The 12549-nt window shown below is 38.2% G+C and overlaps 1 protein-coding gene across 2 annotated transcripts; it reads right to left on the bottom strand.

Annotated features, from left to right (window-relative positions):
- Positions 1-196: 196 nt before the first annotated feature.
- CZH5orf34 (chromosome Z C5orf34 homolog) lies at positions 197-10756 on the bottom strand. 2 transcript variants are annotated; one of them, XM_058828064.1, is made up of 12 exons: positions 10404-10756; positions 10084-10173; positions 7343-7983; positions 6637-6732; positions 5430-5553; positions 4524-4615; positions 4243-4312; positions 3710-3880; positions 3206-3294; positions 2401-2493; positions 1538-1578; positions 197-796 (listed from the first exon to the last, which is right to left on the bottom strand). In XM_058828064.1, exons 1-12 carry the CDS (start codon positions 10596-10598, stop codon positions 603-605), a joined length of 1896 nt encoding a protein of 631 aa, XP_058684047.1. In that variant the 5' UTR covers positions 10599-10756; the 3' UTR covers positions 197-602. The 2 variants fall into 2 exon arrangements, with proteins under 2 accessions (XP_058684047.1, XP_058684046.1); XM_058828063.1 differs by lacking the exon at positions 6637-6732 and having other exon boundaries at positions 10404-10637.
- Between the last annotated feature and the right edge of the window lie 1793 nt (positions 10757-12549).

The raw sequence follows: 12549 nt of genomic DNA, 5'->3' as shown, positions 1-12549 counted from the left end.
TGGCTCCTTTAAGTGCTGGGGGTAAATCAGTTATGATAATATAATATTTATATGTTTATAACATAAATTATGAAGCTTAGTGTTGTTACTAAGGTCATGGTGCGCTACTGACATGCCATAGAGCAGAGAAGTGTCTTCTGCCCTGAAATTAGTACTTACTTACTCAAAGAGAGCACTATAGAAAGCATTTGGGAAACATTTTATTCGGTATTAAGACTTCTTGGTGTAAACATCTGAATAAAATTTTTACGTTTTTACACTGAAAACTTCCCGTGTCTATGCTGGTCATTTCAGCAGTGATACATTAATCAAATTGATTCAAACATATATTCATACATTAAAAGCAACACTGTCAGGTCAGGCCTGACCTATTCATACAGCAGTGCTCCATTATCTCAACTGTTCTCTTTTCTTATACCAAAAACAGCACTGGTGTTATTATTGATATTGCACTAGCACCTGACAGACTTCCCCAGAAATATACTGGCAACTTGTCCCTCTGCTTCAGCCTTCATTCCTCTCTCCCCTCAGAGTCTCCTCAGACACTGCTGGGACAGCTTCTATGAGGACATGGAATACAGGGCATCAAGTGCCTGGGGGCTTCACTTCCCAGAAGCAGCAAGCAGATGTTCAATATCCTGAATGACTTTAGAAGTTTTTTCCAAAGCCACCAAGACGCAACCTTCACTGAGTTCTTCCGTCTCAACCCTGTTTTCTTTTTTTCTGACAGCAATACCAGATGGATTGGATTTTGCAGCAGATGTCCTTTTCAGAATGTTGCTACTGTCTAATAAAACTAGCGTTACTTTGTTAAGAAAAAGTTTCAGATTCTTCCTCCTAAAAAGAAAAATTAGTCTCTGCATTTATATTCATCATTCTGCCTTGCCAAGTCTCACATTTTGTAGCATGGTAATTACATACAGCTAAAAAAAGAAAAAGACTATTACTTAAAACGTCTACAACATTTATAGAAAAATGTCCTTTAGACTTCAATTTATCCAAAAGTTACTTTGAAAAGAAAACAGGTGTTAAAGCCTGCACTTTTCATACTGATAGAATTTAACACTGGCTTAAAGACAATTATAGAGTGGCTTTAAACAGATTCAGCACAGTGCACATTTTGAGCTGGCTCAACACAACACTAAGGTAGAACAGTACTAAGGTAACTGATAAACAGAAAGATACCCACAGGGAACTGTGTTCCTCTTTCAATAACAGATCAGCAGATGACTCTTAGCAAAACTGCTGCAATGCACATTAAAGGGCTTTGTTTTCTGGTGACTTTTCATTTTAGTTTTGTACTTCAACACTGTTTTTGTGGTTTTTGTTTGTTTTTTTTTTTCTTATCTTTACCACAAAATAAGTGATAAAACAAAACAGTTAAGTTCGAAAATAAGGTTGTTCTAAGAAGTGAAACAGTAATAGAAGGTAAGATTAGGATAGAGAACCTTTGATGATCTAAAATACTGTTTTGAACATGCAGATAAACAGCAGAATATAAAAATGAAAAAAAATTTTACAGCTTTTGAAAGGATACAGTTGAATCTCTGTATTTTTTCAAGCTCAGCATCAGCAGACCTGTCCAAGAAAATAAAGTTTATTAAATGATTTAGTATCATAAGAGGTTCTCAAGGATATTTTCTACTTCAGATTTTAATTTTTAACAGTTTCTAGCAATACTTAGAATTAGATAAGCAAAATCCAAGCGGAAAAAAAAACATTTTCTCTGTCTTTGATACCAGTATTCAATAGCTGACATTTGCCAATCACTTGTGTTTCTAAAATTGGGTCTCTGCTCTAAGAATAGTCTCTTTGCTGTATGTATAAATATAGATAGAATTTTCATTTCATCAGCTTATCAGCTATAAAATGTATCAGCTGAATCTGCTATAATTTAAGTAACAAGTGCAACGGTAATTTATTTCAATTAACACATTTTTAATATCTCAGTATGTGTGCAGACGATGGTATATTTTTGGTCAGTAGCATGTATTAAAAAGGACAAATATGTCAGCAAGAGACACAAGTGTCATTAGGGTTCAAAGTACTGCTTTGGACAGCTTGGTGTTCCGTTAAAAGCCATCTTTCTTAGTCTGGTATCTTTTCTTTTCACTGCAAGACAATATCTTTGTAACATTAATTGTCCTTTGACAAAGACACCATAATTCTGATTTTTAAGACAGCCAAAGCTCAATGAAACAACCTTCACCTGAAACTCACTGAACATTTTAAACACTGCATGAAAAATATGAAACCATACACAAAATAAATGGACTTTTAAAATAAATTTTCATTTTTGACCATTAAAAAATGCAAGATATAAAATTAAAAGATTATAATATTTTTGAGTTTTGTTTTCAACATTATTTATAGTCAATTATTTGGGATAAAAATGAATACCAATTTTCTTCAGTTACAGGATGCGAAGTATATTCAGCAGTCTCTTTCCTTTCATTCAAACTTCTGCACCATTCTATTACTGTTCTGATGTATCTGTGTTAACACGAAAATTCAAAAAAGTAGTTATTTATATGAGAAATAAACTCCATTTTCAAGCAAAAAACTGAAGGCACTAAAGAATACACTTGGATCTGAAAGAAAAAGCTATGATTCAAAATCTAGCTTTTTTCCTAGTTTGCCTTGCCATTTTTTTGTCTAGAATCTTCTTCATATTTAGATCTATACAGTTAGAGTAAATTATAACAAAATTGGATAGTGGGCAAGTGTTAATTTTTGTTTGTCATGATCTGCTTACTAAAATGCAACACAGAAAACTTCTGATGATTCCCATAATGAGGCTGTAATTAGAGCAAGGAGATTAGAAAAAGCAATCTGCAGGCGGAGGTCAGTATCTGTAATAAGCAAAAATTGAATAAAGTGCTGTTCAGTTCCTTATATCAGCTCTATATAGGACAAATGCATTTGGGCTTTTTTTAATCCCCTGAAGTAAATGGCAAGTTGCAGCTTTAGTTATTTTTTTAAAAGACATTGCCATAACAGTTATAATGGAATCACAGTATGCAGTGGCCCTGAGTCACACAGGTCTTGAATCTTTGCCAAAAGTAAAATAGAGCTTTTATCATTACATGTTTCGTCCATCCCCACCAGTATATTGTCAGTAAATACTGTTTCTCCATATAAGAGGATTTGTAGAGAATAATTTTTATATTTAAATTGTTTAAATTAAATGATTAATTTAAATTACCTTTCATAGACCCCAGGATGACTTATTTGTATTAGCTGCTGTAGCCCATCAGGAGTGGTTAACTTACACCAGCCTACATCTTCATTTATCTTAGAAGAAAAAAAACCAAAACAACTCAAATATTAATTTTCTACTGCAGTCCAAAGGAAAAAAAAAAACCCCAAAAGTATAGTATGCCAATTTAAGAATGAAATATCTATGAACAATCCACTTAAAAAAACTTGCAAGTATGTGTTTTGCTAGGGATAGAATCTGCTATAGTCTGCTATGACAAATGCAGGGGAAAAACACCTGGCAAAGCCCCAACTCCTACTTGCGTTCTTCAAGAATAAACTATTTCTAAAACTGTGTAAAAATGTCTCCAAATCTATAGAACTTTCAATTATTTTTTGGTTTTGTATTTTATTGGCATCAGAACTTTTGTTTGGTATTCTCTTTAGTTTCCTGGTAACACTTTTTCATGGAAAGTTTTAGGAAGAGTCCTTCCTCTAAGTCACACATTACCTTAATCTCACTACAGGACGAGCTGAAATCCCAAATCATAGTCAGAGTCATCCCATCCCAAAAACCAGCATGGACTTTATGATCTGAGTACACAACCAGTCTTCCTATACTGGGAATAACCTTTTCATGCAGCAAAACTGGCAACATTTCTCGTCCATCAGTCTCAGATACCTAGAAACAAATACATTAAAAACTTGAAGAAAGGCTATTTACATTGTTAAGACTGTCTGTATTTGTTCCAGATTTTTAATTCCCTTGTTTTTCCAGATCAGAACCAGCTCTCTTCATTATGCAACTGCTTTATAAATATAAATATAAATATAAATATAAATATAAATATAAATATAAATATAAATATAAATATAAATATATTAAATATAAATTTAAAATGCATGCTTTTGGTTCCCATATATCTGCCTTCCAGTCTGTGAGGATACACTCACCATTCTTTCCCCTAGATTAAGTCCTGTTCCCTATAGCCTGTATAATCATCCTTATAACACTGTAAGATTTATAAATTTTCTGCTACATACCACTTTCCAGCAGCAGAGATAATAATTATGACTTAATGACAGTTTTGTTTTGCAGCAATACTGAAGTATTCTGAGGAGAGAAAAAAAGCAAAGTATTAAGCATTTAATTCCTACTATGTCTTCTAAGCACTTGTAAATTTTGGTTTGTAAGTTTAGGTACGTCCTAGTGCTAAGATAACTTCCTTTGATTTTTATACTTAAAATAATAATATGTATTTTGTGTAATTTTAACTCCTGTCCCTTCTAAGTCAGTGGAATTAATGTAACAAAGGTAAAGTTACTTGGTTGCCTGAGTAATAATGGAGGATATAGAGTACGGGTGTCCTGGCACATCTGGAGGTAGGCTGCTCACTGAATACATCTTTTCTTCCACCTGAGTAAAGAGCAGAAAGAAAATGAGTTAGTTTCAGGTACTGTAGCATGAAAACAGAATTAAAAGCAAATTATGAAATTGCTAACCTCACAGAAGCCAACTATAATAACATTTAAATCTGCCACAGAACACAGACAAATATCTCATTGAAAAGTATATCCTTAACCTTATGTCTGTGTGAAGAAATACTGAAGTATTCAGTTTCTTTACACTCAGTAAGAACCAGGAAGTTCTCTTGTCAGACAGTAAACTGCAGGTCATTACTGAGTGGCAATGTTTGACTACAAGTTAAAGGCTGGGTTCCAAGAGCACAGATCTGATCCTTAATTCTGCTTTAAAAGTACAAGGTGCTACATTAGCCCTTGAGAGGACCTCTCCTCTGGGGGAACTTAACAGACAGACACAGAGGCAAAATCCTTTTGCCAGCACAGCACTGCTGGTCTGCAGCAAAGCCAGAACAAAACCTGCATCTTGTAGGTTCTGTCTTCCTACAGTAGGAAAGCACTTCCAAGAACAAAGAAATGAAACCCTAATCAATACACTAGCTTCAAGACTAAACTTCTAAATTAATGAGAAATGGTTGTTGTAGAATCTTAGTCTTGAGTTTGATAAAAGTTACAATGAAGAAGAATTCTCTTATTGTGTAAAATGTACAAACAAAAAAAAAATTCTTCTGAAACAGAAAGAATAATCTCATCTTTTTGAGGCATTATAGTAATTACCAGTATAGGGACTTCACTACACATTGCGTAGCCAAATGTCTTAAGGAAGCTGCTAACTTGAAGGAATTTGGAACTTCTAAATAGTTTTGTACCTTTTTTGTTCCTTTTTGGATTGCATAACGTATGAAATATTTTCCCAAAAATGATCCCTCTGACTTGAAAAATGAGTCATCACCAGGGTAGATTTCTGTGATGTTTGTCCTACCATGGATAAATCTAAGAAAAATAACAAGATTGTAAGGAAGTATTTAAAATGCTGTGTCACTGGACAAGCAAAACAGGTTGTTACACCTGAAGAAAAAAATAAGCAGAAACACATTTTCAGTAACTCACATGTGAAAAACTTCTACTGTTTCACAAACAGCAGAATAAATACAAATAAACTATTTTAACACAGAATATTAACATTACTAGACTCTTTGTTTGCACATGTACATGGAGGTGGGATTTAATTAAGCTAAGGAAAACATTTTTTGTGTTGAGATAAACACCTCTCAAGAGTTGCTCATTCCACTGACCACAAAACACAGTGGTCCTGAAAAGAAAAATCCGACTTCGTTAGTTGACCAGCCATACCCAGTGTACACAGAAAACTGCCAGACTGAACAATTCCTGAACAATCTGAAGATCTTACTTGAGAACAAAAGCTCTGAAAAAACTCTGAAGTGTTGCTAAACATTTTGTTTAGATGAGATGAAAATTTAGGAATTACAGTGAGGAAAAATCAAGAACACTCAGCAGAAAGGTTTAAACACCAGTGATGGTGTCTTTTAAAAGTCTTTCATCAAAGACTTTCAGGTGCTAATAGCAGTTGTAGCAATTTCAATTTGAAAGTTGTTTTTTTTTTCTAATTTTGTTTGTTTGTTTTGTTTTTATTTTTGTTAACCATATGGACAATGTGACTTGCCAGGAAATTCCACACCTGAACACGTGAATTATGTAGGTCACCAAGACAAACATTTCTAAACTATGAAATCTTCAGCAGCAAAAGGAGAAAACTAATTTGCAAAGAAACCAAGTACCATTATTGTAAGTGAAATTTGTGGGAACTCCAGCTGTCCAGTAAACCTTTAAGAAATCAGATAACCAGATCACTTAAACACGATTTCAGATTCAGACTGAAAATACACCGTGCTAGAAAATGCGAAGTCAAATTAACAAACAGCTGAAACAAAGAGACTCTGACATGAAGATTGTGTTACATTTCTCCAAGAGTGAGAGAGGAACAAAGTAAGACATTTCATGTTAGATTTTAATTCCCATACAAATAACGTCTTCAAGATAACACAAATGATCTACCTGTAGAAAACACCCTGGTGCCACACAACTTGAATTAGTTGAGGGAATGAATACTTCTCTGTATCTTCATTCTGAAAGAAGTCACAGAATGTCCACCTGTGTGTGTAAAATACAATGAAAGCCTCACTCAGTTGGCTTCTGTGAGGTTAGAAATCCATGTGTTGGTTGTTCTTTTGTGTGTGTGTGTTTGCTGGTAATCATTTCTATAACTAAAACTGATGCATGCACACATTCAAAAGATAAAGGGATGCACATTTTCAGAGTTCTCCAATTCCTTGGTGATCCACTTTAGTTACCAAATGAAACTTCTCCATCCTGCAAATGATTTTTTCTTATTTTTAGTGATATGCCACTGGCCCACCTCAGAAATAAAATATTATCTTTCCAAAACTGAAGAGGAAAAACCAATCCACCCCTATACAAAACCTATGTTCTTTTTTTCTGTGTTCTCTTTTTCATGTACATATTCATACAGCATGTCAGGATTTTTTTTTAATCTGAACTAATTACTGTAGCTTCATTATAGTAAGTTACAAAATATTGGTTTTACAATGTCATGTTTCAAGAAGTTCCTAAGAAATCCACAACTGATAGCAATTTAAAATTTTTTACAGCTAGGATTCAATTTTTCACTAGAAGTTGAAGTTCCAATCTGCAGAATTTTAAAGCTTATGTTAACAACCACAAAGTAAACAGTTTAAATTACCTGTGTAGATGTGGGGCTCTGCAGCTGAGTGGCAAAGCTGTAGGTAAACAAGAAACTGTTTCATGCGTTTCAGGGTCTGCCAAAACATCACCTTCAACAGTGGTACAGCTTTTTTTCTCATATGTCTTCATTACATTTTTCACAGTATCTAAGTTACAGAATTTTAGTGCCAAGGACAAAGGATATTTCCATTCCTCTGGGCACAAGGAAACAGTCCAACGCTGTGTAACCCATGTGTATTCAGAAGAACAACTTGTGTGGAACAAAGGGACTCCATCTCCATCGCTTTGGTCCTTTGGTTTGGTTGGCTCCCTGTATTTTCCTTCAGCACAACCATGTTTATTCCTATTTTGTATACTTTGTTTTAATAAGGCTCCTGCATCAGAATTTTTACCTGTTTTTCCACACTGATGTCCACTTGGATAGTTGCTGTTCTTTTCAGAGGAGCATGAGGATGATGCAGATGACTGGCTGACTTTGCATAAGAACTCCACTGTAAATTCTTGCTGCAATTCTGACAAGTAAAGGTGGGCATAGCCATCTAGAGATGAGATCTTCACACTGCCATTGTCCAAACATCTTGTCAGGTCAGCTGTCGCAGGGTCAGGCCATTTAATTTCTAAGATATCACTGAGAAGAATCTAATACAAGAAAATGAATGGAATGTGCAGCATGATAAAAATGACCTGCTGCCCAGAAACTGCAATGGAGCATTTACATTTAAATTAATTCAGTCCTTCTGCAAAGTGAGGTACAGAAAGAAATGTTGCTCTGTATTTATCAGAGGAAGCAAACCATCTAATCTTCATATCTGCTTCCTCCTGTACTATCAGAGTTCTATCTAGCAATAATGTTTTAATTTAATCCAATCATAAATTAGTAAGGTACATGGGCAAGTGACCATATATTTGTGTTTCCAATGGCTTATTCAGAAACAAGGGAGAGAATGGCCAAATTATTTTGTTCACTTCAATTACCAGTGAATTTGATAAAGAATTGCAAAAGGACACTAAAAAATAATCAATACCAGACAACAAGGCTTCATAAACATAATGTGATCTCAATGGGGAAAAGCAATCCTAACTACATATAGTTATAAATACATGTATTTTTATATAGGAGGATGGGCTCTGAGTTGACTGCCACCAACCAGGATTCTGGTGTTGTAATTCTCAGTCCCATGAAAACACACTCAGAGCTCACCAGCTGTTTAATCAGTATGAAATGTTTGAAAGTTTTAGGAATGGAACAAGAGCAAACTGAACATATAGTGGTGTTAACACTGAATATATATTCACAGTTAACCTGCATTTTCTATACTAGCTGCAGTTCTGAACAGGCCAGACCACTGACAAGTTCCCCCTCATGGAGCTGTCTAGACATGTGGGTGGCTGGAGTGGCCAAAAGAAAGCCTAAGCACACCACAGGGTTTTTTTGAACTGAAGCATAAGGCAAGTAATGCAGTCTAAGTGTTTTCGTGCCCATTAAAGTATTGTCACTGGTAGTAACAGGCCTCAAGCCTTAGGTTAACTCTGCAAGGCCCCGGGCTGGCCTGTCAGGCTCATTAACAATTCATTATGAGAGCTGAAAGCCTAGTAACTCTTACTTTATTATGGTGGACTGCTGGAGTCTGGGAAACAGCCAGGACTTTGAAAGCATGGGCACTGTTTGGTAACAGGCCACAGAACAATAAAGTGACAGTAAACTGCTGGAGAAGGACAATCTCAGGAGTTCTAAGAAGACTATTTTGGCTGTAAGAAAAGCAGGAGTTTTTCTCAAACTGAGGGGGAAGAAACTAAAGCAATAAAAAAGGGGTGTGAGGGAGAAGCCAACCAACATAGTAAGCTTGCTGTGGCCTAAGAAGTTATATCCTTCAGCATCCTGAAGCAGGTAGTCACTAGGGAAGCTGTAAGTAAAACAGTCTAGAAACCCAGCCAACCTCCAGACGAACAAGATCTTTCAAGGCTTTAGAGAAGGTGGAAATTACTGCTGCTAAGAACAGATAATCAGCTCTTTGCTGCTGTACTTTGCAGTGAATGCATGACTGGTAAGGACTGATGTCTTTTAATTAAGTATGGGATGACATGCTGAATGACAGTGCTTTAGGCAGCTAAACATCAGCATGAAGGGTGTTACTAACAAATGGTCAGTCTAAAAGCTTTAAAACTCACTTATTAATCAGTTATCTGAAGACTCTGACCATGCTATGCAGACACTAATACTCAGTGTGAACACCCAGAGTGATGCTGATCTGGAGCAGAGCTTCCAGAAATGCTAATTTTGTCCCTGCATGGATGTTCAATCTGACCTGGAGCAGCCATTCCCACAGAGGTACACGTTGTCCCATTCCTCTTACAGACACCAATGGCATTTTCACACAGGTACTTCAGCGGGGACATCTGACAGCCTCGGAAAACACCATCCTGTTGCACTGTGACCCCTCCGAAAAGTTCCTACTGCTAAAATGTATCAATGTACAAAATCCTAGGTTTTACCCTCGCTAGGAGTAAACTAACTTTTGTATTTCTTTCTCCAAAGACAATGCATTAACAGAGGTCTAAGTAACAGTTAAAGTGTAATTTAAAATGGCAGTAATTTAAGAAAGCTGACAGCACCATTAGCCAAATCGCACTCAATAGATCTCCGCAGCTTGTACTCACACACACGCATGTGAAATTACATTAAATCCATTAAAGAAGTTTGTTTTACGAAAGCATTACACACATAATGTGTACTCCCACCTTTATTCGTTCTGGAGGTATAAGACGTGAAGGCAAGTACGGGCGAGAAGAAAATGTGTTCCGGAAATCTAGCGCTCGTAGAAGCTGCTCCTGTTGAAGTGCAGAGAAAAACAAACCCTATTACGAGTTTTTAGATGCAGTGATAACATTTATGCTGATTTAATAATTTTTGTGGAGCTGAGGCTATGAAACCCTCTCCTTGTTCGGGAGGATCCCCGGGCCCCGTTCCCGAGCAAGGAGCCAACCCTGGCACAAGGGATGCTTCCCGGGACGGCGCAGGGACAGCTCTCCCGTCCCCAAAGGCACTGTCCACCGCATACCCGGTAGGCACTGACGACGAAGGCGACCCGCTGGCGGGTGGTCTCCGGCGGTTGGAGCGGGTGGGCGGCCGCGGGGAGCGCCGCTTCGTACAGATACTCGGAGCCGCAAGGAGAGAGCAGCAAGCGGGACCCCCCCGCGTAGTGCACTTCCACCGAGTCGTCCCCGAACAGCACCATCAGCCTTTCCGCCTCCATTGCACCGGAGGCCGAGCCCACACCGCGGACGCTGCGCGGGCCGAAGCTGCTGAGGCGGCCGCGCCACCGCACGGCGGGAACCTCGGGGCGGGGCGAGCGCCCCAACTCCTGACCGAGCTCCGCCCGGAGCTCCTGCCGAAGCTCTTGCCGAGCTCCGGGCGAGCTCCCGCCGAGCTCCGCCTGAATTCCAGCCAGAGCTCCGCCCAAACTTCTGCCGAGTCCCCGCCGAACTCCGCCCGAGCTTTTCCTGAGCTGCTCCCGTCCCGCTCTCGAGCCCCTCCCCAGCTCAATATGTCCGTGAGGTTACCGCGCCTTCCTGCTCTCTCATGGTGGGTGAGCGCATTTGATACTCACCTCTGTAAAATAACCTTGAAAAAACTGCACACGGTGTCTTTGTAATTTTTTATTTTTTTTTAATAAGTTTTAAAATTTGCTGAAAACGGGGAGGGGAGTGAGGAGGTGGGGCTTTTTTTGCTACTTCGGAAATAAAAGCAGTACAACTGTGCCTCTCCAAAAGACACCTAGTTCAGCAGGTGCCCCGCTGCAGAGCAGGGCTCCCCACAGAACTGCTTCTCCTGCATCCCTATGCAGCCAGCACACAGCTCAGCAACTGGGCATTCGCTCCTCTCTCCCAACAGCAGCACCTCTGGAAAATCAGGAGGTAGTCTGCCCATCTACAACATAGCCCAGAGACAGACTACAGATAGATAATTCTCTGCTGACAGCTCCTTTTCGTTCACTCATTCACTCAGGGCAGGCTGAGCCAACACACAGCTGTGTACCTAGAACTGGGCAGTAGAAGCCCTATCTGAACAGAGAGAAAGACCAAGATGCCAAAGGACAGTTTTAATATGATGCCTAGTTGCCTTTTTCTGACTATTGTATACATCATCCACCCCCCACCAATAGTTAGTTTAACCCAAGCTGTTTTAAGTGGATTGATAGTTCATAGCTGAGTGACAATTATTATCAACCCCCACTCCCAGCACTTAGAAAATGCAGTTGAACATCCACACTAGTCCATATGGTCTCTCTTATCTGCAGCGATTGTCCATTACCTGCTTAGGGAAGCACAGGTTTCTTAGATTAGTGCTATCATGGATTGAGTGCATTCAGTACAATTTTCCATTCTCAACAGCTGTTGTCTCAGCATAGGTCAACACCCAGTCAAGTGGCTGCTGACACAGCCATACATCAAAATAACCTGGTTCTATTCACAATACCCCTTTTTAATGAGTATTATTCTATTCAGTACTTGCCCGAAGCAAGTTTCAAAGTATATATTGGGATTATGAATGAGTTATGAATATTGTTATTTATGGATGATGCATTATATTTTGCTGGCAATTTCACTGCTCTGGTTGGAGCCCTCAGCATAGGAACTGTGAAAGTAGGTCACCCAGGCTGAAGTAGAGGTGGCAAATCAGTAGTTCAGGGTACAGTGTAGCATCTTCCCTGAGTTTTGGCTGGAATGTAATTTTCTGTTCCTGTATCAACTAATGATCCACAGACATCAGCTGGATGACTAGAACTATAATTCAGTCAGAGAGATGTTGCAAACTTGAGCTGTCAGTAATTCAATGAGTTGTGTGTAGTAGGAAGGAAAGGCAGAATATGATAAGGAAGTAATGTCCCAGTGAGAAATAAAGATTAGTAGTACAAACCTGACCAAGTGTCACTGACATTCAGCACCACGACTAAGTATTCTATTGAAAAAAAAATCCTACCTATGTGCAGTTTGTGATACCTGTGATAACTGATGTGGTGGGGCCAATCTTGCTTCTCTTTAGTGGTACAATTATTCTAAAACTCAACAGTCGAAATGCAGTGACCTCATCTGTTAAAAAAAAAAAAAAAAGCCAAAGTAGCAAGAACTTTGCAGATTTAAAATAAAAATATTGAGAACAAGCTGACTTCATTTCTGGATATGAAAATCACTGAACAGCAAAGC

Source organism: Poecile atricapillus, chromosome Z, assembly GCF_030490865.1.
Source record: "Poecile atricapillus isolate bPoeAtr1 chromosome Z, bPoeAtr1.hap1, whole genome shotgun sequence".
Classification (NCBI taxonomy): Eukaryota; Metazoa; Chordata; class Aves; order Passeriformes; family Paridae; genus Poecile; species Poecile atricapillus.
Note: the sequence above shows the minus strand (reverse complement) of the source record. Positions and strands in the feature narration are given on the sequence as shown.